Genomic DNA, 26,189 nt, shown 5'->3' on the forward strand with positions numbered 1-26,189 from the left:
AAAGTAATTTTCTAATTTATATAACACCTCATAGAATTTATTTATTTATTTATTTATTTATTCATTCATTCATTCATTCATTCATTTGCTTATTTATTTGCTTATTTATTTATTTTACTGGAGAATGACATTGAAAGAATCTAAACTTCTTAAATACTTCTGTTTAGACTGGTAAGGACCAATTTCAAAGAAAAAGGAATACATTCACTGTGAATCTTTTCTGTAAGTCTTGTTTTTAAATTAATGTTTATTTTTATTTTGGGAGCAGCAGAGAGGGAGAGGGAGACAGAGGATCCAAAGCCAGCTCCATGCTGACAACAGAGAGCCTGATGTGGGGCTGGAACTCACGAGCCATGAGATGATGACCTAAGCCGAAGTCAGGCGCTTAACCGACTGAGCCACACAGGTGACCCTGTAAGTCGTTCTTAATCTCTCTTCCATCTCTATTATTTTATGTGTTAAGCTTACATGACTTGGAAGTCATAAGTTGTTTTCTGAAGTTGATTTGTTACCCAGGATTGATAAACCCTTAGCCAAATCATTTAGAATCTCTGAATTTCATAGGTAAAATTTGAGTTACTGACGTTAAGCATGCCCTAAATCAATAATGATTTATGAATCAGCAAGGCAAACACAATACCTTTCTTCTTTCCCTGTTATAGTATCTGGAACATGATAGTTTTGGGAACTAAGTAAATAAATGAATGGATAGATAGATTAATGGAAGAATTGACCCTGGAATATCGGTGTCTCCTTGAAAGCAAGGGCAAATTTCTATTCATGATTCTCAAAGTGTGCTTTTCAAACCAGTAGCATCAGCATCATCCTGGAGTTTGTCTGAATTACAAATTCTCAGGCTCCATCCTAGAGACTGGGGGTTGGGACTCAAGAATCTGTGTTTTATGAAGTCCTCCAATATTTGCTTCTTATTTAAGAATCTCTGACTTAGGTTACTGTTGACTTAGTATATACTGATTAGAGTTTGATGAGTTCATTGATAATGTAGTTGCCAGGCAATCCATACACATTTGAATAGAGTTTTTCTGAAATTAACACCTAGTGCCAAACTTTGCAAATTGCACTCTTTGCCATGTGTCATACAAAAGTGTTTATGTTTATTTTAATTGGTGCATGGGGTTAGTTGTCCATACTTGAACATTTAGCATTCGGACACTTTTACAAAAAGAATCTAGATCTCTAAAAATTTTGCCCTCGTTTTCTGCATGGCAAGATACGCTGGATCCGGCATCATCATCACATTAGTCACCCACTACAGAGACAAAGTACTATCTTTCGTGAATTGTTGTTTATCTTAATCTCAAGCTATTTCATAAGTTGTCTATGAGGGGCGCCAGGGTGGCTCAGTCAGTTGATAGTCTGACTCTTGATTTTGGCTCAGGTCATAATTTCACAGTCATGGGATGGAGCCCTGTGTTGAGCTCTGCACTGAGCATGGAGCCTGCTTATGATTCTCTCTCTCTTTCTCTTTCTTTCTATTTCTCTGTCTCTCTCTCTCTCCCTGTCTCTTACCCCCTCTGCCCCTCTCCTCCACTTGCACTCTCTCTCTCTTTAAAATAAAAAAATAATTTAAAAAAATAATAAATTGTCTATTAATGTATGGGTGATTCATTTTTCCAGTTTGTCTGGGAGAGACTCAGTTTATACCTTTGTTCCACATAATTATTCAGTCTTACCTTTGTCTCCAAAGTGTCTTGGTTTGGATGATAAATTATAGGTCACCCTATTCGTAGACATTTGCTTTTGCTACTCCAGACTTGTCATCCCTTCTCAAAGCTAATGTTGAGGATCTTTAACAAAAGACAAAGGTAAATGTGATCCTAAGTGTGGGGAGGGGAAAGCAGACAGGTTCAGAAGTAGAACCCAAATCAAAAATAAAATTTCCTTAAAATATTATATTTCATTTTAAAACCTATGTAAAATTTTATTTCTACATAATATGTATTTTAAAATTAAAAGAAATGTCTTTAAAGTAACAAATATAAGGACAAAATTGTCTACAATCTATTTCAATCGGTTGAAGTACCATTGTATTGGGATATGACTCAGCAAGTTGAGTCTTTTTCAGAAATTTGGCTGAATCAAACTGGAAAATAATACATATCAGATTAAAACTTCCAACCAATTTAACTTCCATATTTGGCATTATAATATTTTGAGAATCCAGGTGTTTATAAAAATATCTCTAAAAAATTAAAATATCATTTCTACTAGTTTGGTGATCATGACTAGGCCCAAATATAAATGCCCCTCTCTCCCTCTGCCCCTCCCCACCTTCTCTTTCTCTCTCTGTCTCTCTTTCTAAAAGAAAAAAAGAAAAAAATTATAAAATGTCCTTAACAATCTGTAAGTAAAATGGAGGGTCTTAAGGAATGTGCTAGTTTCCTTCTAGGCTGTTTGATTTCCCAGAACTACATAGGTATAATCTCCAGGACAAGGGCTTGGCAGTTATAGCTGGATCTATCTTGTTAAGTGGCCTTAACTAAAGGATTGATTACAGCAAGCAGACTATAAGCAAATCTTACAGAGTGGTTGAGATAAGGGTAGAGAACAGGAGCCTATTTCTGGGGCAAAGTTTCTTCCCTTCCACACATAGCTTCTTGTTTAATCTTTCTTTGTGTATAGTGACTCAGTATATAAAAATAAAATGTTGAGAAGTTGTAGAAATTAGAGTGACAGAAACCATCAGTTCTACCCTGTTTCTGCTTCCCGAAATTATTTCATTGTCAGTAAATGTTTGTATATGTTTGCCCTTTCTGCGATATTGTAAACTTACGTTTACACTTGCTTTTAGATGAAGCACACACACAAACACACAATGGCTTTTCATCATAATCAAAATTATTATGGGGCGCCTGGGTGGCTCAGTCGGTTAGGTGTCCAACTTCAGCTCGGTCATGATCTCGCAGTCCACGGGTTCGAGCCCCACGTCGGGCTCTGTGCTGACAGCTCAGAGCCTGGAGCCTGCTTTGGATTCTGTGTCTCTCTCTGCCCCTCCCCTGCTCATGCTCTGTCTCTATCTCTCGAGAATAAATAAGCATTTAAAAAAAATGTTAGAAAACATTCTTATAAGAGGAGCAACAGGCTTACATACACTGATGCTTCAGATTTTTCCCTAGGCATTTCTCTCAAACCCTGTGAAACCCTGTGGAAACCTTCAAATCCAGGCAATCTGACTGTGCTTACTTCTGGTCACCACCCTGATCCATTTCCTTCTCTGCTTCCTGGTTCTGTCAGCTGTTGAAACAGCAGTGCCCGCCTCTGTGTGTGTGAATGTGTGTGTAGTTCAAACTTTTTATATCTTAACTGCCTGTAAAGTCACTGACTACTATATGCAGAGCCAATCCTGAACTTGCTTTTGTCCTGGCTTCAGAAGTGAGCCTCCCCAGGCTTCCCTCGCCCTGCCATCCTGGGACTACCATCAGCTCCCAGGGTTCTTTTCGGTGCCAGCACCACTGACTGAAAATAAACACTGAAAAAGGAGATTAAATCGTGAGGTAAAATTTGCTTTTTAAAATTTCTTGCCTTGAAGTTTTTGTCCTGCAGCCATAAAGCATTGGGCTTCTTTAGTGATTTCCATTTTGAACACATGTTTGCAATTTAAATGCTGTTGCCTAATTCCAGTTTTCCCACAGGAAACTCAGTATTGTTGTTGATGCTGTGCACAATCTCTTGGGCTTTCCGTGATCACATTTCTTTTTCTAGGGTCAGTTGGACTTTTCTGAAGCATGCCAGGTTTGGGGGTCTTCTTATGAAACTGCATGCCTCATAGGGGAATAAAGTTGGATTTCATTAGGGTGAAACAAATGGAAACAAATATTCTTTTCTCATTAAAAGAACCGTTCAGTTTTAATGTCAATTATCTCAGTTAGTTTCTCCTAAGAGGGGAGTTGTTTTTCATTTTTCTCTTTTTTACCATTGGTCTCTTTTTTTTTTTCTTGAGAGACAGAGAGAGAGAGAGATAGCACATGGGTGAGGAGAGGAGAAGGGCAAGAGGAAGAGAGAGAGAGAGAGAGAGAGAGAGAGACAGAAGGGGGTGAGGGGAGAATCTTTATCAGGCTCATGCCCAGCTCAGAGCCAAGGCAGGACTCAATCCCATGACCCTGAGATCATGACCTGAGTCGAAATCAAGAGTCAGATGTTCAACCAACTGAGCCATCTGGGAGCCCCTACCATTGATCTTTTTAAAAACTAATCTAGATATTGTAATTTTCTCCCTATTGCTCAAGTAGGAAGACCTATCATGTCATGTAAACTATCATATATAACCACATAAAATTGTATGTCACTTTCTGATAGGATTTAAAAGATGTTTATAAACTAATTTTTATAATTTTAAATATCATTCATAAACCACCTTCCAGGGTATCAGGCTCAGTGACATTAGTTACGTTATGTCTTCCAACCTGACCCCACTGCATCCATCTCCCCCTGTAATTCTGAATTCATCATTATCCGTGGGTCACACAAAGGCAGTGCAATTCAGGACTACTACTCCTAGATTCCTGAATTGGTTACACCCACCTTCCAGATGTGACGAGTATGTATTCAGAATCAGCTGCTTTATTTTCATCTTGTTACTCATATACATGCTTCTCTGACAACATTTCTGCAGCATTAATAGCTTAAGGTTTTGGTCAGAGGCAAGTCTGCTTTGTCAGAGAAAAATTTCCTTACAAATTATGAACACCCTCATTTGGATGAGATAAATCAAAGTCTGTTTCTGGTTGCCACTCACTTGTGGTATGTCTTTGAGCAGATTCTCTGCACTTGATACTTAATCTCTTCCACAGAATGAAAGTGAGACTCACCATTGGGGTGGGTAGCACAGTCGATACAATTTGTTTTATAGAAGACATGAATTCAGTTTGATATATCATTTATATCTACCCTATATTGTTAGAGAGTAGATTAAAAGTGGTTTAAAGTCATGCTTTACACATTTTACTGTGCATACAAATTACCTTGTGCATACAAATTACAATTTAACTTTGTTGAAATATAAATTTGATTCTATGTTGAGGCCTGAGATGCTACAGTTCTAACAAGCTCTTAGGTGATGCCGATAGTACATGGTGCTTGTACATGAACTGTATTTGAATAGCAATTGTGAATTGATTACATAAATATTTTTAAAAATAGAACAAATGAATCAAAATGAATGATTTAATGAAAAAGAATGAGTGAAGACATGAATGGACCCAGGAATGATATTATAAACGTATGAAATAACATTAACCACCCACCGAGTGGGGAACGAATTTGTCCACATGATTTGTAGCAGACAGTACAAAATTGGGGGTGCTGTGTCCTCAGTATTTATTTGCTTTCCCATAATAATCTATATGCATAATAAGAGCTGGTAGCGGGGTTATAGTGCTACTGAATTTTGTATTGTGGAACCAAAGAAGAAAAAGAGAGCCTTACTTACTTTCCTCAATTAATTCAAAATATATAAGCATTCGAATGATATTTGGGATCAATAGTTACCTTTATAAAATCTGGGCAGAAATAATTGGCTAATAAATTAGTGGAACAAAACGTTTTAGGAAAAACGGTTTCATTTATTATGTGAAACTCAGGTCTAATATCCAAATATATTATGTTGCCTTCTGCTGTCACTCATTCCTGCCTGTATATCCAAATTAGGAAGTATCACTACCCCCAAGATCTTAGAAGATTCTATCTAAGTGGGACATGCAGCTTTAATCATTCACTCATTCAGTTCACTCAATATCTACTTCACTCCAAGTACAGAGCTTATAGAATCTATTTCACTCCTTTCTACTTCCTGCTTCTGCTGGGTTCTTGACCAACCACATTATTTGTTCCCTTCTTGGGGCTGCTGACGTATTCCACAGTAATTCATGCTGGAGAATTTCTTCTACTAGACTCTGTTCCTGCACTAACAAGGGACTGCTAAGGCAACCAAATATTTACCACCAAATAGAAGATGATTGAGAAGCATAGAGAAGGCAACAAATTAATATGGAATATTTAATATAGTTTTCTTAAAATGCCCTGGTCACTCAGCTTTTATCGGCATCTCATCTTAGGATCTCATCTGCCTTAAATTCATGTGTCTACTTATACTAAACCTCTGCTTTTCCATCATTATACTGTTCTTCAGGCCTCCAAAGGACCCAGCTCCTTTATGAGCAGTAATAAAGATGAAAAATCCTGATTATTTTTACTGTTTTCCTAGCATAAGATGCCGTGTATTTAAAATTTTTTTAATGTTTATTTATTTCTGAGACACAGAGAGACAGAGCATGAGTGGGGGAGGGGCAGAGAGAGGGGGAGACACAGAATCTGAAGAGGCTCCAGGCTCTGAGCTGTCAGTACAGAGCCCAACACAGGGCTGGAACTCATAAACCATGAGATCATGACCTGAGCTGAAGTTGGTCGCTCAACCGACTGAGCCACCCAGGCACCCCAAGATACCATATATTTAAAGACAAGCCCATGATTTAGTAACAACTTTTACTGGGGAGACAAAAAGACACACTAATTTTGTGTGCATACCTATTAATTATAAGATATAAAATTACGATATATAATACATGTCTTATAATGTAAAATGAAGAAATCTTTGTCCAGATTTCTCTCTTCTAGACTATTTTTCAGGGATGTGTGGAAGAATTACCTCTAAAACACCAGGCTATTGTATTAACAAGTTTTTCCTAATCAAAAACATACTTCTTGCTATACAAATTAATTTTAGGCATAACAGTTTAAGCAGCAGGTAGCTTTTAAATTAGTGATTTTGTGTGTGTAATTATACAAGTAAATATTGAAATCTTCATCACTGTTTAAAGTTCCTTCAAGGAATCTTGGAATCACTAAATCATTTACAAAATATTTACATGATAAAAATTATATATATGTATGTATATATCAATCCATTTAAGAACCTCTAGTTGGCAATCTTTGAAGTCTAGTTATAGTTATTTTGCTAGCGACAATAAGAGTTCTTCTAAGATACTATATAATTCAGATTGCTAATTCAAACTCTATTCATGTGTAATATATACTATGTATTATTTTTTTATTACAAGAGTCTCAAAAATAAATGGAACAATAGGCTCCAAGGGTCCTATAACTTCTATGTTTTACATTTCCTTCCATTTCTAGGATTTTTACATTCTGTGGGGATGCGGGGTGAGAGAGTGAGAGAGTTGTAAAATGAGAAACAGTAGTAAAAGCAAAGCTAGAGTTTTATTTACAAAGTTCAGTGCAAAGGGGCATCTGGGTGGCTCAGTCAGCTAAGCGTCCAACTTTGGCACAGGTCATGATCTCACGGTTCCTGAGTTCTGCCCCTATATCAGGTTCTGTACTGACAGTGTGGAGCCTGCTTGGGATTCTTTCTCTCTCCCTCTCTTTACCCATACCTGCATGCACGTACTTACACTCTCTCAAAATAAATAAATATACTTAAAAAAAAAAACCTTCAACAAAGTTTAGTAACTCTCTGCGATGATCAATTTTATGTGTCAACTTAATTGGGCCACAGGGAGCCCAGATATTTGGGCAACATTATACTAGGTCTGTGAGGGTATTTCTGGATGAGGCTAACATTTAAACTGGTAGACTGAATAAAGCAGATTTCCCTTTCTAATGTGAATGTGCCTTATCCAATTAGTTGAAAGCCTAAATAGAACAAAAAGACTTCCTCTTCCAGGGAGTCAGGGACAATTCATACAACCTGAATGCCTTGGAGCTGAGACATCAGTTTTTTTTTTTCTGCCTTCACACTCAAACTGAAGCGTTGGTTGTTCTTGGGTCTCAAGCTGGCTGGCCTTCAGATTGGAACTAAACCATTGGTTATCCTGAGTCTCAGCTTGCCATCTACATGTCCTGGAACTTGTCAGTCTTTATAATTGCATGAGCCAATTCTTCATAATGAATTCTCTCTCTCTCTCCAAATATATATAAATATATTTTTATTATATATAAATAAATTTATATATATAACATATTAATTTTAATAATATATATACTTCATATTTTATATATAATTTAATATATTAAGATATACATTATATATATAAAATATTGGTTCTGTTTCTCTGGAGAAGAGAGAATAATAGTATAATATGGTCCTAGGATTCAAATTTTTTTGAAGACTTAACAGAGCAATGAGATTCTAATTTGGAGTTAGTATTGTTAGTATGATTAGGATTAGGATAGTTACATCAAACAGTTTACTAAGGAATTTTTTATATGTACATTATGTACACACACACACACACACACACACATATACATATAAAGAGATTTATTATACCTAATTGGTTTATGAGGTTTTACAGGCAGACAAGTCCCAAGATCTGCAGGATAAATTGGCGAATTGGAGATCCAGAATAGCTGATGATTTAATTCCAGTCTGAGACTGGAGAAGGCATAAGAACCAGGAGAGCTGATAGTGTTTTAGCTTGAAAGCTGTCAGTTACCAGACTCAGGAAAAGTAAATGTTTTAGTTCCAATGTGAGGACAGGAAAAAGGCTGATGTCACAGTTCAAAGATTGTCGGGCAAGAAGCATTCTCTCTTAGTTGGGGGAGGGCCAGTCTTTTTGTTTTATTCAGGCTTTCAACTTTAAGAAGGGCAATCTGCTTTATTCAATATACCAATTTAAATATTAATGTCATCCAAAAACACCCTCACAGAAATACTCAGAATGATATTTAAGCAAATAGCTGGTCATCTCATGCTACACTCAAGTTGATTGATAAAGTTAACCATCATAGCTCCTAAGCAAGATGGAGTAACAGGAAAAAAATTGAGCCCTGTGATTTCCAGATGACTGCCTTGAAGGAATCCCCAGGCCACAAGGAGATAAGAACAGACATCCAAAAACAAAACAAAACAAAACAAAACAAAACAAAAACAAGGCATGCAAAGAAGCAGACAAAAAAAAAATAATAAAAAATTTATTCAATTGAAAACTACCTAGAACTAATATGATGTTAGAATTAGCAAATGATGGCCTTAAAACAATCATTTTAACTGTATTCAATATGCTCAAGAAATTGAGATAACAAAAGTATAATCATTTCCAAAATGATATTCTGGAGATGAAAACTATGTCTGAGATAAAAAAGCAATAAGTGGCATTAACATCGACTCCACATTGCAGAAGAAAAGGTCAATGACCATGAAGGCATAGCAATAGATGTTATTTAAAATGAAACACAGGGGTGCTTGGGTGGCTCGGTCAGTTAAACATCGGACTGTTGATTTCAGCTCAAGTCATGATCTCACGGTTTGTGAGATAGAGCCTTGCATGGGACTCTGTGGTGAAGGCATGGAGCCTTCTTGGGAGTCTTTGTCTCCCTCTCTCTCTGCCCCTCCCCTGCTCATGCTTTCTGTTTCTCAAAATAAATAGATAAATAAAATGAAACACGAGGAGAGAAAAGAATTTTTTAAAATGAATAAAGCATCAGTGAGCTATGAATAACTTTACATGGCCTGAGGTTTCAGAAGGAAGAACAAGAGAAATAATGACTGTAAACCCATAATTCCAAGAAGATCAATAAATCTAAAACATGCACACACACACACACACACACGCACATATACTCCCTGTGAAAATAACCATACCAAGGCATATCATCATTCAATTGCTCAAAACCAGTGATAGAAAAAAAGAAAATCGTAGTCACAAGGATATAAGGCCCAGCATAGAGAATATAGTCCATGACATTTTAATAGCATTCTACAGTGATAGCTGGTAGCTACATTTGTGGGGAGCATAGATAAGTACAGAGAAGTTGAATCATTATGTTGTATACCTGCAAATAATGTAACATTGTGTGTCAACTATACTCAAAAAAATAAATAAAAAAGAAAATCTTAGAAGCAGACCAAAAAGGCAGAGGTGTTATGTACAGAAGAACAAAGGTAAGAAAGATGATGGATTTCCTACAAGGAAAAATGAGGTACAACTGAAGTGTAATGATGAGTGTTAGATTTATTTTGCCCTAAGTCCAGATAATTCTTGGCATATTTCTGTAAAATCTGATTTCCAGTTCTAAGATGTGCTGTTTCATTTGTTTCCAAGGCTTCCAGTAAAGACCTTTGTCCTGCTTGTCACTGGGCCAGTTGCTGCTCTTGCAATCTACAGCTTTACACCCACAAAAATGCCCTTTGTATTTAGATCTCTGAACACTGAGTGTGTTAAAGGCCAATTTCACTCTATATCAACTAACAGTGTCTTAAGAATAACATTAGTTACTCAACTTCTAATCTTTATTTTCTTTATTCTCCCAAGACTGGATTGTCAGAAAATAGCAATATCTTAAGAATTTGTACAACCTGGTATAAAAATGACTTCCCCAAACGACATCATGAGAAAAAACCTGAAGATGATTCATGGCTGTCCCATGGTCTATGCATTTACAAACAACTGGGAAAAGATTGAACAGTTCCACAGCAGACCCGATGACATCGTGATAGCCACTTACCCCAAATCAGGTGAGTTTTATAGCCTGACAAATACATATCTGACTTTAGCCTTTGTTTCCTGAAAATCAGCTTCTCTACAAAATCATTATCATCCTAAAGGTGCCTGGGTGGTTCAGTTGGTTAAGCGTCAACTCTTGGTTTTGACTCAGGTCATGATCTTGTGGTTTGTGGGTTTGAACCCTGCATCAGGCTCCATGCTGACAGTGCAGAGACTGCTTGGGATTCTCTCTCCCTCTCTCTCTGCCCCTCCCCTGCTTGTACTCTCTCTCTCTCTCTCTCTCTCAAAGTAAATAAACTTTAAAAAATAAATGAATAAAATCATTATCATCCTAAATAAAATTATTATTCCTGTCAGTCAGTCTGGCCATCGACTTTGAATATATTTTGGATGAGCATTTGGGACACAGAAAGAAGAATTAAGTATCTAATAGAATGCAGTAAGATGGCAAACTCCCTGTAGGTACTTTTTCCCTCCAGATTCAATAATAGTTACACGAAATGTTGCCTTTCAATGCAGGTACCACTTGGGTTAGTGAAATTGTGGACATGGTTGTAAATAATGGAGATGTTGAAAAATGTAAGCGGGATTTTATAACAGTTAAAGTTCCAATGTTGGAAATGGCCGTCCCTGGACTAAGAACTTCAGGTAATTGTAAACCAGCTGGGAATTATATTTTGGTAGTATTATTTATACAACACATTAAATATTGTATTTGCATTTTCCATTCAAAGAAAATGGAGTCAATTTGGTGCCATAAAATGGAAGTTTGCAAGCAGTACAATCACCAATACATATAGAGAAACTGTAGTTTAAATACATTGCATATCCAGGTATGATAGCCTCAGATGAAAGAATTTTGTTGTAGAAAACAACTAAAAATTTGGTTGATAACATAAAAAATGTTCCTTATCTTTTTTTTTTTTACTTTTGTTGTATAAAATCTTATAGATTGGATTAATAAGCTCATAATTTAGGATATTGCTGTAGTTAAATAAGTAAAGTACCAATGCCTCTCAAACACAAAATTTATTATTAATACAATTCATTTTCATTCCACAAATATTTTTTGAATGCTTCTAAAGAATTATGCACTGTGCTATGGGCTATAAAATGATTAGTAAATTCAATGCCCTATTCCCAAGGAGTTTACAGTAATACTGTTATTAAAAAAGTAAATAATAATATGTGAATATTATTAGGCTCATGTATCCAAAGAATAGGGCTCTATAAAAGAGAGTTTATTTTAGCTCAGATATTTAGGGAACTCTACTTTGAAATGAGACATAAAGTCATGCACATAGTTGGAGAAAACACATTTCAGGTGATGAAATAGTAGGTATGACGTCCTAGATGCAGAAAAGACCTTGGTACAGTCCAGGGATTAAACAACAATGAAAGGGGGAAAGAAGGGCTTGCAGTTTTCAAGAAATGCTCAGTGATCTAAGAGAGGATCAGGAGTATGATGTCCTGTGGGCAAGTGAGAAGGGCTTAAGAAGTGAGACCTAGCTCTCCAATGCTGCTGGAAACCTGGGGTAAAAAGACAGAAGTATGGTGGTGAATGTTTATATAAATTTAAAGAGCAGAATCCAAATTCTGTATCCTACCAGAGTTAGTTACTTCCACAAGCAGAGAAGAACCAATAAGGAAGGTGTCATTCCTTCTGTGTGGTTGCCTGAAGTCAGAGCAAATGCTGAATCTTGGTGCTAAAAGAGTTATTCTGGGATAAGCAAACAAAGTGAGTTGAAGAGTGAGATCAGACTCCAAAGCCATAAAGAAGTATGAAATGTAAAAGCAATAGAATCAGAATAATCAGGGTGGGAGACTCAGGTATGACTAATGGCAGATGGGGGTTAAGAGTAGGGAGTGAAGCCTTGTAGCATTACCAGAGAGTGAGTAGGTGAGGTTCAGCAGGTAATAGAGGGTAAAATGACACTCAGATGGACTCTGGAGCCTGAATATGAATATGTGTGATGTCATTACATATTCCCCACATTCACATTTGTGCAATAAAGGGTTCATTTGAAGGACCTTACGTGGTAAAACAATTACAACCTAGAGGTTGAGAAATCTTTTAAGGAAGTTAGGGAGTGAAAAGGAACACCAGCTATGGGAAAAACTTCATAAGAGAAACAAACGTAAGAGTTCATGTCATGGGCATTGAGGAATAATGAGTTATGGAAGATTATGATTTCTCATTTCTATATGCTTTGTAAGGTGACTGTCACTATCAGGTCAGTATTAGCATAATGAAATACTTGGTGAATTTTGTAGGTGTATAACTAATGTTTCCAGATAAAATTCAAGATACCACATTTAATCTGAAATTCAGATAAATAGCTCTTTTATTTAGCATAAGTATATCCCAAATATTAGACGGAGGATACTTACACTAAAAGATGTCTGTTGTTTACATGAAATTCAAATTTAACTAAGATTCTTGATCTTTGTTTCCTAAGTTGGCCAAGCCTATCCACATTAAAATTAAGAGATTCTTCCTAATACAACTATGTGCCATACATTTTTCTCTACAGAACATTCATTGGTAAACAAAGCAAGCTAGATCTCTGCTCTTGTGGGATCTCCATTAGAGTGTGTGTGTTTGGGGTGGGAATGAGGAAGAGGCATGGGAACTGACAATAAGTAAATAGACAAGTAATAAACTATGAAACAAAAATAAACCTTACACAGAACATTTTAAAAGGATGTTTTAATAGAGATGCAGTGGCTTTTTAGCATATGTAATAACTTTTTGTAAACAACTGAAGCATAAGATTGTTTTGAATAAGTCAGCTGCAATTTTGAGCAGGTGTGCCTTGTATGCAAAAGGTGGGAAGATAATGTAGGATTAACAGGTAATCTAGAGGTTAGACTGGGTATAAGTAATATTGTGAAAAAATGCAAAGGACTTTTTTATTGGATATGAAACCTGAAGGAGGAGACAACAATAATTGAGATTTTAAGTGTTGGTGACTGAACAGGAAATAGCATCATTAACAGATATATCTAGGCTATGGTAAAGCCACTGGGTGCATTAAAAGAATAGTAAGTTAAAAGTATAGGCCCAGCCTTTCCTAGTCTATGTCAGGAATTCTCTGAGTGTGCCTTTACCCCAGAAGTGACTTCAGACTGACCAAAGTCGCTTAAGTAGTGAGATACAGGGTGCTGGGATCTTTCTAGCTCTGAGTATACAAAATAAATGGATATTTTCCATCTCAGGGAAATTCACATATCCCTTATACAAAGACTTGAAGCCAGGTTTCCCACATATTAGTTGTATGACTTTAGTGAGTCCAGCTAACACCTAAAAATTACACAACATTTTCATTTTGCATATATATACATATGACACATAAAGGAAATAATAAAAACGTAGGTGCAACAGCAGATGCTCTACAGAAATAACATTGTCTAAACCATAATAGCTGATGTGAGAATTACTAGTTATTGATATCTCTTTGAGATACAGAAAATATTTTTGTAATTATTTATAATAATGCAAGGTATGATAAAACTACAAATTGCTAAATCCAATGCTATCACCCCTCGTTTTGGAGGTGGAGAAAATGAAACATAGAGACTAACATACTTTCAAATGTCTCATGATGAGTTCAGTGACAGACTTAGGATTCCAACACCTCAGAACTATGCCTTTAACCATGATGCAATATTGCCTCTTAGAATCCAGATTAAATAAAATCTGTGATTGGTTTAAAATCTAGCAGCATTATATACTGCTCAAAAATATTTTACCAGGTTGTAGAAAATCAGGAAATGCAGGCTCCTTGAAGATTTTAATGTATCTCTATACCAAACTAAATTTTCCCAGGAATAGAACAATTAGAGAAGAATCCCTCACCCCGGCTTGTGAAGACACATCTACCAATTGATCTCCTTCCTAAGTCTTTCTGGGAGAACAACTGCAAGGTATATTCCACATTGCAAGCCAAAATTTTTTAATTAATTAATTAATTAATTAATGTATTTATTTATTCTTGAGAGAGACAGAGATGGTGTGAGTGGGGGAGGGAGAGAGAGAATCCCATGTAGGCTCCACGCTATCAGCACAGAGCCTGATGTGGGGCTCAAACTCACAAAACTGCGAGATCATGACTTGAGTCAAAACCAAGAGTCGGTCACTTAACTGCCTGAGCCTCCCAGGTTCCCCTACAAGTCAATTTTTTAATGTGACCTTATTGTTTTAATCACACAAATAGTGATTGCTCAAATGTTTTGTTTACTTGTCACTATGAGAACTGAGCTACATAAGAAAGTGGTTAAATAAAAAATACATATATTTCAATCTAAACCTATGTATTCAAATTTGCCAAAGGCAGGTAGCAACAGGATCCCCATCTCAGGACAGTATTGCTACTGTTATTCCCCAGCGGTCTCTAGATGTTCTGGCCTACTCCCAAAACTCAACATAAAGATGTGAGTTCTTATTTGATTATTTGGTAAAATTCTCCAGTAAAACATTTGTGCCTGAATATTTGATTCTGGGGAAGTTTTAAATTTGAAATTCAATTTCTTCAATAATTGTGGGGCTATTCTGAGTATCTATTTCCACCTCACTGATTTTTACTGGTTTGTGATGTGTGAGGAATTCTAAGTTGTTGAGTTTTGTAATGAAAAGTGTTTTATAATTCTCTTCTTATTCTTTCTTTGAACAGACTGTGTTTTTATAGCTACTTTATTTTAGAGCAATTGTAGGTTCACAGCAAAATTGAGTGGAAGGGAAAGAGACTTCCCATATATCCCTTGCCCCTACACATGCATAGCTACCTAGTTTCAACAGCTCCCACCAGAGTGGGACATTTGTTACAACCGATGAACCTACATTGACGCATCATTATCACCTAAAGTTCATAGTTTACGTTAGGGTTCACTCTTGGTGTTGTACATTCTATGGATTGGGACAAAGGTATAATGACATACATATATATACCATTATAGTATCATATGGGGTAGTTTCACTGCCCTAAAAACCTTCCATACACCACCTGTTCATCCCCTTCTCCTCCCAACCTGGCAACAACTGATCTTTTTTATTGCCTCCATGGTTTTACCTTTTCTAAAATGTCATATAGTCAGAATCATACAGTTTGTGGCTTTTCCACATTGTATTCTTTCACTTAGTAATATGCATCTAAGGTTCTTCCATATCTTTTTATGGCTTGATAGCTCATTTCATTTTAGTGGCAAATAATATTCCATTGTCTGGATATACTCCAGTTCGCTCATTCACCTACTAAAAGACATCTTGGTTCCTTCCACATTTTGGTAATTATGAATACAGCTGCTCTGTGTATCCACTTGCAGGTTTTTGTGTGGGCCTTATTTTTCAACTTTGGGTAGATACCACGTAGTGTAATTGCTGGCTTGCAGGTAAGAGTATTGTTTAGCTTTATAAGAAACTGCCGAAGTGTCTTCCAAAGTAGCAGTACCATTTTTCAATCCCACCAGCAGTGAATGAGAGTTCCTGTCACTGACTCCACATCCTCATCGGGATTTGGTGTCAGCTTTCTGGATATTGGTCATTCTAATAAGTATGGAGTGATATCTCATTGTCACTTTAATTTTCATTTCCCTGATGACATATGATGTGTAACATCTTTTCATACTCTTATAATTTTAATGGCTGTAAGATTTGTTGTGATACGGCCTGTTTTTTTCCTTAATATTAGTTGTGCCTTCTCTTTTTTATTAGCCTTGCTAGATGTTTATTAATTTTGTGATTTTTAAAAAGAACCAACTTTTTGTTTCATTAATTTGCCCTAGTGTTTTCCTGTTATTAATTTCCATGGATTTCAAATCCATGTGGTTTCCTTCCTTTTTTTTTCCTGCAGATGATTTATATGGCTCGAAATGCCAAGGATGTTGCAGTTTCGTATTACCATTTTGACTTAATGAATAATTTGCAACCTGTTCCTGGCACCTGGCAAGAATACCTGGAGAAGTTCATGACTGGAAATGGTAGGTAGGCTTCGGCTTGAAATTAATACATAATTTTTTTTATTTTTAATAATACTAATAAGCGTTACTGGTATGGCTTTTCTTATCAAAACACTTTTCAAAGTCAGTAACAAGTATATTTAAATAGCATTTAAAAAACTTAGATCAATTATATCTAATATCACATTATGACATCAATAAGTAGATTTGGTGTTTTACATTGGCTTGATGAAAATTTTCTCCAATGTCTTTTCAGTTGTTAGGAATCCATTCTCATTTCCTGCTTATGATAGAAATTGCTTAACATGCCCATATCTTTAGTTAGATCTGTTATACATAAATAGTACTTAGACAAATAATTAATATGAGTACTTAGTAGGATAGTTTTCTTCCACCTGAGGCTAAGTAAAACCCACTGGAGCTCAAAGCACTTTCATTTGAAATTTACATTTACTTTGTACTTTCTATTTTTAAAATCTAATTGTACATTCATAATTATTTATTTTTTAATTGGCCTTATATATTCAGTTCCCTTGATTACTAAATTCCACAAAACATTTGTACAATTTGGCTTATTGTTTAGAAACAAATCTTTAATCTGATGAATGCTTATGGTAATAGACTGTTTTTCCTGGAATTAGTGGCCTATGGTTCCTGGTTTAATCATGTTAAGAGCTGGTGGAAGAAAAAGGAAGAACACCCAATACTTTTCTTGCACTATGAAGATATGAAAGAGGTAAATAGAAATTCATTCTGGATAATTCCCCCACTACATCCAAAGGGTTGGGGCCAAGGGGTAATATATATTTTCAACTTAATCTATGGACTAAAAAAACGTTACGATTATTTTGCCTCTTCTCCATGCCTGCTTACTCAAATCTTTCTAAGATCATTAGTGACTTCTAGTGGTGAATCCATGACATTTTTATCTTCTCATACTTTTTCACCATTGTTTATTTTGAGCACCTTTTCTTTTTGAAATTCTTTCCTACATTTAACAAGTTATCATACTCTTCTGGTTTTCCTGTGGATCTCTATCACTTAGTTTTGTTTTGTTTTGTTTTGTTTTTTAAGCTGCTTGCTACATTTTCGTGATCATACCCATGCCCACTGTTGCCAAAACTATTTATGTGCTAATGATCCCCCAAAACCCCATTTTAACTTCCACCCTAATTCAGATGCATGCTTTAATTAAAATGACCCTCAAATTTAACACATTCAAAACTAAACTCATTTTGCTTCTCTCTCTCTCCAACGCGTAAGCCTTTTCTCCTTTTATTCTCTCTTTGGTTAACGATGTCATTTGTCCATTAATTTTCAAGTTTGAAAATATATTGTCTTCATTGGCTTCCATATAGTGGATATGGTTCCACTCTATTGTGAGCATCTCATTGGTTCATATGACCTATCTATTATAACTCTGAAATGTACCCCTCTCCTTTACTCTCTTACTATATCCCTCTTAGTTTGGAGAGTCATAAGCATTCATGTAGTCTCCTGTATGAACTACTATTACTTCAAATACTGCATAGTTCCAGCCCTACTCTGAGGCTATTTTACTTAAATTAGGCAAACACACACACACACACACGCGCACACACACACACACACACGAGAAATATGTGGAAACCAAGTTTCTCTATTTGAAAAGCCTGGACATAAAAATGAGAATACATTTTAGCCTTTCAGATTCATAATGGAAGGTACAATAGCTATCATTTTCATGGCTGCATTCACAGTACATAATATAGCACCTTACATATACGGAGGGACTCATAGGATAACTTGTATGGATAATTGATTATTTGAATGAATAAATAAATGAATGAGCAGTAATAACAAGCTTTTTAGAGACACCAATTTTACTTGTTATAACAGAAATCCTGCCTCATGTAAAATTTCCCTTGATCCAAGTATTTCTGAAAATGCCTCAGGGTACTTCTCACATTTTAACCAAAAGAGTCCTTTGAATTTTTCTGCTCTGCCCAGGCTCCCATCTTCCATCACATCTGTTTGCAGCCCATAGAGAATTCATGGTCTAAGCTTTACTATTGTCCACTTACACAGGGCTTGAGGCAATTTATTTCAATTTGCTGGTAATATGCAGCTGTGAAACTGAAGTGGTATTATGAGAACACTTTTAAAAAGTGACACTATCCCATGAATGTTTGATTAGCCAGAGTTAAGTCATGAATTCATAAGAGAGAAAATTGTCCTTCTGTTCTATGTTTCTTCACTTCCTAGACCCAGCATAGCCCTTAATAACTTTATGAAAGGATCAATTTTAGCTTCTGAATATAGTCCTTTATCTCCATAGGGATGGGGAAGTACATTTTCTGGGCCGGGCTGGTATCCAAATTCTGAGTCTGACAGCATGTTGTCCTCTACATGACATTTTTGTGTCAACCATGTATCTCCTTATTTAGCTAAAATGTGTTATTCAAACCCACTTGTTCATACTGATTTATGGTCCGACCCAATCAGCTTTATAAGCATATCTTATGTCTTATATGAATATAAGCATATTTTTAATTCCACTCAAACGTGCTACAATCATAGTGCTAATAGATGATCTTTTTCTCCTGTCATACCAGTCATTTTTAGACAATATTATATGAAGTTTATTCTATCAACAATAGAACAAAATTATAATTGCATATCAGTAATAAAATTCAGAGACAGGTCCAGTAATTTACATCAGGTTTATGAGCATCTGCATAAATTCTTAACCAATGAGGTGAAAGAGTAATACAGCAGAAGGAGATTCTGTAGGAGCCAGCTCCCCGCTTTCACTTGTACTGCGCTATAAATTAACATGCTCATTGATATTTAGGCAGTGGCCAGATTATTCTCCAAACACTTTGAATCCCTAATAGAAACTGTTTTCTATTTGTCTGTCCATCTGTGGTTTTCCTAGCACCACTATTAACTTTTCTTTGGCCCTGTTTCCATTATCATCATTTCTGACCTTTTACTTCTTCCAAGCATCCCTTAATTAGTCATCTCTTTCTGCTCTCATTGTCTGACATATAAGACATTGGCAGACCTTCCCTTGTAGGGAACTCCCTGCCAAAATGTACGTATGTGTGTACATGAACACACATACAGTTAATGACATATTATTAAATGCTGTTGCTTCCCTGCATAAGAGATAAAGTACAAATCCTTCAGCAGGACATCCAAGGACTTTCTCAGTTTTACCCCAATTTATCTTTCCAGTTTTAAAGCCCTCTCTCACTCCTATGAACAACTCAGACCAAACTTCAACCTCTTTCCTTTTTTTTCTTCCTTCAACATATTATGAGACCCTATACCCCCAAAAGTTTTGACTGTTTTCTCTACTGGAAATGCACTCTCCAACACCTCAGCAGACCACACATCATGGTAAATTCTGACTCCCTTTTTCAACTCAGCTTAGCTATCACCTTCTCAAAGTATTTCTAGACATACCCATATAGAGTTTAGTTTAGCTTCCTTAAATTTACAAATATTAAGTTTATGTCATTAGAATCCGGAAAGTGATCCGTTTATCAAATTTTGTTCTTTTTATCCTCAATTATTCATGAATAACTTAAGTTTTGATATCTTTGCGCTTTCATGGGAGTTTATTTTTGATAGTTTATATCCAAGCAAGGTTGAAGGTATAAAGACTCTAAGGCAAACATACTTGAAGTTGTTCATGAATTTATTATTTTTGTTTTTAAATATTGTTATTAAAAACAAGAAAGGATGGGGTGCCTGGGTGGCTCAGTCAAGAGTCGGACTTCGGCTCAGGTCATGATCTCACATTTTACGGGTTCGAGCCCCCTGTCAGGCTCTGTGCTGACAGCTCACAGCCTGTAGCCTGCTTCAGATTCTGTCTCCCTTTCTCTCTGCCCCTCCCCAGCTCACTCTCTCTCTCAAAAATAAATAAACATTTAAAAATTTTTTTAAATAAAAATTAAAAAAAAGAAAGGAATTTCGATTACGAACAAATAAATAAAGCCAGGAAGAATAAAAAAATAATACTGGGTCCCTAAACTTTCACTGTTCAAATCTGATTACAACTTGACTTAAAATAGCTGCTTTTTTTCCTCCATATATTGTTACTATTTAGCCAAGCTTTGTTCTTATTTTACTTTTGATATAAACTAATACAATATGAAATTTAGAATAAACAAAATATTTCTAGCCTATTTTTCCCAAACATAAATTATTGATTTTTTCATTTTCATGATTAATTTTAAAAAACATTGATGACCCAACAAAATGTGGATTGAATATTCAGAACCAAGACTTAAGAAAACAAATTATAAATATTACAGTTTTCACATTATGTTAATGATGTGTTTACCATTTTCTTGGGTATGTCTCTCTTTACCCACTGATAGGATCCAAAGCAGGAAGTCAAGAAGATTATAAGATTTCTAGAGAAGAATTTGAATGATGAGGTCTTGGATAAGATCATCCATCACACCTCATTTGAAATGATGAAAGACAACCCTCTGGTGAATTACACACATATACCAAGTACAGTGATGGATCACAGCAAATCCTCTTTTATGCGTAAAGGTAAGTATTTTGCTGAATTTAATTTCCCTTTTCACTTTCTTATGAATTACTCTGAAATGAGGATTAACTTTGTGATCTCTAACAAGTTACTTAGCCAGTTTGGGCACCAATTTCTTTATCTGTAATATAAGGACATTAAAAATACCTGCCACAAAAAGTTGCTGAACTAGATTAGAAATTACCAGAGGAAATAATGCTTATAAACCTGTTATCTGAATACCTTGGGTATTTGATGCGTATTTCTTCTCCTATTTACTCTGCTACTAAATGGGACTAGTTTTGTCAGTTCTCATGTGAGTCATTCCAAAATTTTTATTCTTAAATCTTGAATCTTTACCTAAATAGGCATAGGCCTCCCTCTCTTCCTCAGTAATTGGTTAACGTCACTCAATACAGAACCATCTACCCCATATCACTTAGAAAACGGAGGTCACTTTGTTAAGGATTCACCAGGAGAAAGGACTTTTTTTTACCCTATGGGAAGATTCTGTTCCCTAAAAATACCATCTGAATTATAGGAAACATGGAATCTAAATTTAAATTAAAAAGATGACAAGAGAGGAATATGGCATTCACTATTGATTCCACTGAAGCAAATCTTTTAGCTTGTGGCTTCTTGTACAGGATTTGTGTCAAAAGATGTTTTATTAGTGATAAAAATAATGCATTTAACAAATTATTAACAAACAAATTTGAGAAGTTATCCACCTAATAACGTCACCTTCTATTTTCAATATTCTTTATTGAAGTGGGAGGGAAAGGGGTAAAATTACAGTTAGTGTGCTAGGAAGTAAACACAACCCTAAAATGTACTGTGCATATGAACATGTGGCTGAAAACCCTTGATTTTCAAAGACTTACATGGTTAAATTGTTTTCTAAAACATTTTTCTCTATTAGTTATTAAAATAGCAAATAGTGTTGGTGTTTTCAAATTATTTTTTATTTTCAAAAGCATTACATTTAACTTTTCAAACCTAACCTCTAGAAAGTAAAATTTTCATTGTAAGTGGTGTCTAAACAAAGACTCATGCACACATACACACATTTTGCTGGCAGAAAGGAAAAAAAAAATCCGAAAAGAATGCTCCTTTACTAAATAAGGCAAATTGTCATTTTGTCAGATTATCTGAATGTAACTTCCAAGAGAGAGTTTTATTCCCAGCCATATGAAAATTGGTACGACCTCATGATATCTCATTAGAGTATTGAGGTAGATGAAATATGTTCCATAACTGGATTCTGTGTTTCTCCACCTTCAAACAGAAAAGAGTGCATGCTGGTCTAATGGGAGAGTCAGTCTTTACATCTTCTCTGGAAGTGGTAAAAAAAAAAACAAAAAAAAAAAACATATTCTCTGAGGGCAGATTGATCTGGTGTTTATCCAGGTTATTCCACTCCCTGAATCTATGACTTTGAATACATTGAATCAATCTGCCAAAGGTCTGGCTATATCACTGAAAATATGGAGAAAGTAACAAGCTCTGTGTCATAAATTTTGGTGGAGGATTATGGTAAATGACATGTAAACATTTGGAATGTTTTTTCTGACCATAAATAATACATTAAAAAGTAACAAGTCTTATTAGTCTAAATAGTTTATCCACTTATTCATTCATGCACTCAAGAGACACTTAAAGAATCCTTATTTATTCATTAATTTGCGTATAGGAAACACTCTTCATGAACACCTGAATGCAGCATGTATTCTCTAGAACATGCTTGGATGAATGACACATGCATCTGCTTTAAGAGGCTTATAATGCAATGCAAGAGGCATGCATGTAAATGGATGTTAAACAGGGTTCAGATTGATGTATAAACAAAGGGCCAGGCGCACTCAGTCTTGAAGGATGCCATGTTGTCTAAGTCAAGGTCATAATTTAGTTACACAATAGTAAAAGTAGTACGGAGAGGATAGATGATCTACAATGTTCATGCTTATGTCCCCAATCGCAATAAAACAGAAAAATCTGGGCTTTGACCAGCATTTATGTTGTCAAAAAAATTTATACTTCCCTTACTCTTGTGAAGCAAATGTGTTTATGTATATTATATAATTAATACTCAAAATACAAGATCATTGGAATACTTTATATATAACTCTTTATTGTTTAATCCGTGCTTTTTATTTTTAATGGCATCTTTATAGATGTACTGTTCCAAATATACACTACTCTTGCATTTCAAAGAGCTCTTAACCCTAGAGAGCATAGTGAGTGAACATAGAACACAAAGTATAATAACCAGGGAAAAACCTTGTTTACGGGGATGTTTTTCAATAAAAGGATTTGAAATCTTCATCAAGTCATCATGAGTTAATGTAGCTTGCAATTCAATAGGACATACTTCATATTTTATAAAATAGCAAAAGTAGATGTTTGTCTCCAAGCACATTTTGTAGTACATTAAAAATTTATTTATTTTGGGGGGCGCCTGGGTGACTCAGTCGATTAAGCGTCTGACTCCAGCTCATGTCATGATCTCACAGTTTGTGAGTTCAAGCCCGGCGTCAGGCTCTGTGCTGACAGCTTGGAGCCTGGAGCCTGCTTCAGAATATGTGACCCCCTCTGTCTCTACCCCTCCCCTGCTCATGCTCTTTCTCTGTCTCTCAAAAACGTTAAACTTTTAAAAAAAATTTAAAAATTAATTTATTTTCCAAATAAGTATTTACAAGCATCCAAGTATAAGAAATAAATGTAAATTTGTATCCCAAAAGTTTTGTAAAAATGGTTCAGAGATGTTATATATTTGATTTTAAATGCTATTCTTTTCATCTAAACTTCAAATACAGTAGAAGTCTAATGAACTCAGGAAAGCAGGGATCCTCCAGGTGTCATGCCATCTTCATTTATAAATTCATGGGAAATTATACTTATCAACTTTCTAGTTCATGGATTGTTTTTGCTGATGACCAGTCCTTTGTATAGTTTCCAAAACTAATTCATGAGATAAAATCTGCCCTGACCATTGATCCAATGCCCAGTAGTAACCTTATGACCCATGACAAACAGAAACACTAAAAGAATCTCGTTCAGGAAACTATTGTACAGCCTGTAAATTTTGACAAGAAAATTAATCAGTTTCAGAATGATTCTTTAAAAGTCAATCAAAACCACAATGAGATATCACCTTACACTTGTTGGAATGGCTAGTATCAAAAAGACAAGAAATAACAAGTGCTGAGAGGATGTGGAAAAAAGGGAACACCTTGTACACTGTTGTTGGGATGTAAATTGTAGCCACTGCAGAAAACAGTGTGGAGGTTAAAATTAAAAATAAAATTAAATGGGTGCCTGGGTGGCTCAGTCGGTTGAGCGTCCGACTTCAGCTCAGGTCACGATCTCGCAGTTCGCGAGTTCGAGCCCCGCGTCAGGCTCTGGGCTGATGGCTCGGAGCCTGGAGCCTGCTTCCGATTCTGTGTCTCCCTCTCTCTCTGCCCCTCCCCCGTTCATGCTGTGTCTCTCTCTGTCTCAAAAATAAATAAACGTTAAAACAAATTTTTTTTAAAAAAATTAAAAATATAACCACCATATATTTGAGAAGATATATGCACCCCTATGTTCATTTCACCATTATTTACAATAGCTAAGATATAGAAGAAATGTAAGTGTTCAGCAATAGAGGAAGGGATAAAGGAGATGTGGTTTATACGTACAATGGAATTCTACTTGCCATAAAAAATAAAATAAAATCTTGCCATTTGCAACAACATGGATGGACCTAGAAGGTATTATGCTACGTGCAACAAGTCAGACAGAGAAAGACAAATACCATACAATTTCACTTATTGTGAAATTTAAAAAAAATAAATATTAAACAAAATAAAGCAGAAACAGACTCATAAATAAAAGAACAAACTGATGGTTGCCAGAGGGGAGGGGAGTGGGGGAATAGGCGAAATAAATGAAGGGGATTAAGAGGAACAAACTTCTGGTTATGAAATAAATAAGTCACAGGGATGCAGAGTACAACATAGGGAATGTGAATTATATTGTAATAACATGATAACTTCATTTATCATGTTGATCATTTCTTAATGGATAGAAATGTCGAACCACTATATTGTACGCTGAAACGAGTCTAATATTGGATGTCAATTATACTTCAAAAAAATTCAGGTTCTGTTTAGTTATAAGCCACCTTTTTAGATGGAAGGAATTACCGATAAAAGAGAACTGACATTTTAAAGTATTCAAATACAAGGAAAGTCTTTCTTTTCTAACCTTTTAGTATACATTAGCTTTTCCCTCATACTGGAAATATATTACTCCTTCATGTTTTCTTATTTATTTTTAGGGATTGCAGGTGACTGGAAGAATTACTTCACAGTGGCCCAAAATGAGAAATTTGATGCCATTTACAAGAAGGAAATGTCTGGAACTGCACTTCAGTTCCGCACAGAGATTTAAAGAGCCTACACTGCCAATCTGAAGGAGGAAGAACTGAGCTGTAATTTGTTAAAATGGGCAGTTATGACTTTACTTGGGCAGTCAAATGGACTTATAAAGGAGAAAATGTGCTTTTAAAATGGATTTTTTTTTTTTTTTAGCGTCATTAATCAGGTCTCAGTTTCACTCCTGACTCTGAGCTTCCAAATTCCCTAAAGTTAGGGCCAATTGTTACCTTTTTGTAGGATCTTCCTGCCTTTTCCTAGACTAGTATGAACTGCAAAGTACATATCCTACTCAATCTCTACATATTGTGGCTGAGAATTCTGTTCCCCTCCCTATTAACATGGTCCAAGAAGTCCTATTTGCACCCTGAAACTATATTTTTTAGCTCTGCCCCAGCTTCCCTTTGTTGAAAATTTGACTCAGGACACTGTGTTCCATTGCTGTCTTCCAGGTTTCAAGTTGTTCCCTGGGTCATAGATCATCTTCTCACAGTGTCACTATTTGGATAACATAGTTCATGTCCCAGATGATGTGGTTCAGATTTCAGAAATGTTGTTCCTATACCTAATTTCTAAGCATACAAATTTTTAATTGATGAGGATCCAATTTCTGGGTCTCCATAGGTGAAAGGCCTATACTGGTCTCCCTAAGACCCTTCCATGGGAACTGTAGCTCTGCTCTGAGAGCCTGGACTGAGGCAGCAACCTGCTTCCTGTGCAAAGTCCTCCCCAACCTCAACAGTCTCTACTGCAAGGCTGAGAATTGTCTATTGCCATGCTCTGGGCAGCATTCAGGAATTTCAGTTA

General features: G+C 35.7%; 1 protein-coding gene across 1 annotated transcript; it reads left to right on the forward strand.

Moving 5' to 3' along the window:
• Window positions 1–380: 380 nt before the first annotated feature.
• SULT1B1 (sulfotransferase family 1B member 1) lies at window positions 381–25,627 on the forward strand. The gene is made up of 8 exons (XM_042934019.1): window positions 381–414; window positions 10,290–10,492; window positions 11,001–11,129; window positions 14,311–14,408; window positions 16,331–16,457; window positions 17,078–17,172; window positions 20,807–20,987; window positions 25,286–25,627. The coding sequence occupies exons 2-8, from the start codon at window positions 10,345–10,347 to the stop codon at window positions 25,396–25,398; spliced, it is 891 nt and encodes a 296-aa protein (XP_042789953.1). The 5' UTR covers window positions 381–414; window positions 10,290–10,344; the 3' UTR covers window positions 25,399–25,627.
• Window positions 25,628–26,189: the final 562 nt, after the last annotated feature.

This window comes from Panthera leo, chromosome B1, assembly GCF_018350215.1.
Source record: "Panthera leo isolate Ple1 chromosome B1, P.leo_Ple1_pat1.1, whole genome shotgun sequence".
In the NCBI taxonomy this organism is placed as follows: Eukaryota; Metazoa; Chordata; class Mammalia; order Carnivora; family Felidae; genus Panthera; species Panthera leo.

What these genes read in the sequence shown, in the direction of transcription:
- SULT1B1 (XM_042934019.1), top strand. Translation starts at nt 10,345, where the DNA reads ATGACTTCCCCAAACGACATCATGAGAAAAAACCTGAAGATGATTCAT. An exon ending in GAAGTTCATGACTGGAAATG is followed by an intron (nt 16,458 to 17,077) that starts GTAGGTAGGCTT and finishes TCCTGGAATTAG; the next exon opens with TGGCCTATGGTTCCTGGTTT. An exon ending in ACTATGAAGATATGAAAGAG is followed by an intron (nt 17,173 to 20,806) that starts GTAAATAGAAAT and finishes ACCCACTGATAG; the next exon opens with GATCCAAAGCAGGAAGTCAA.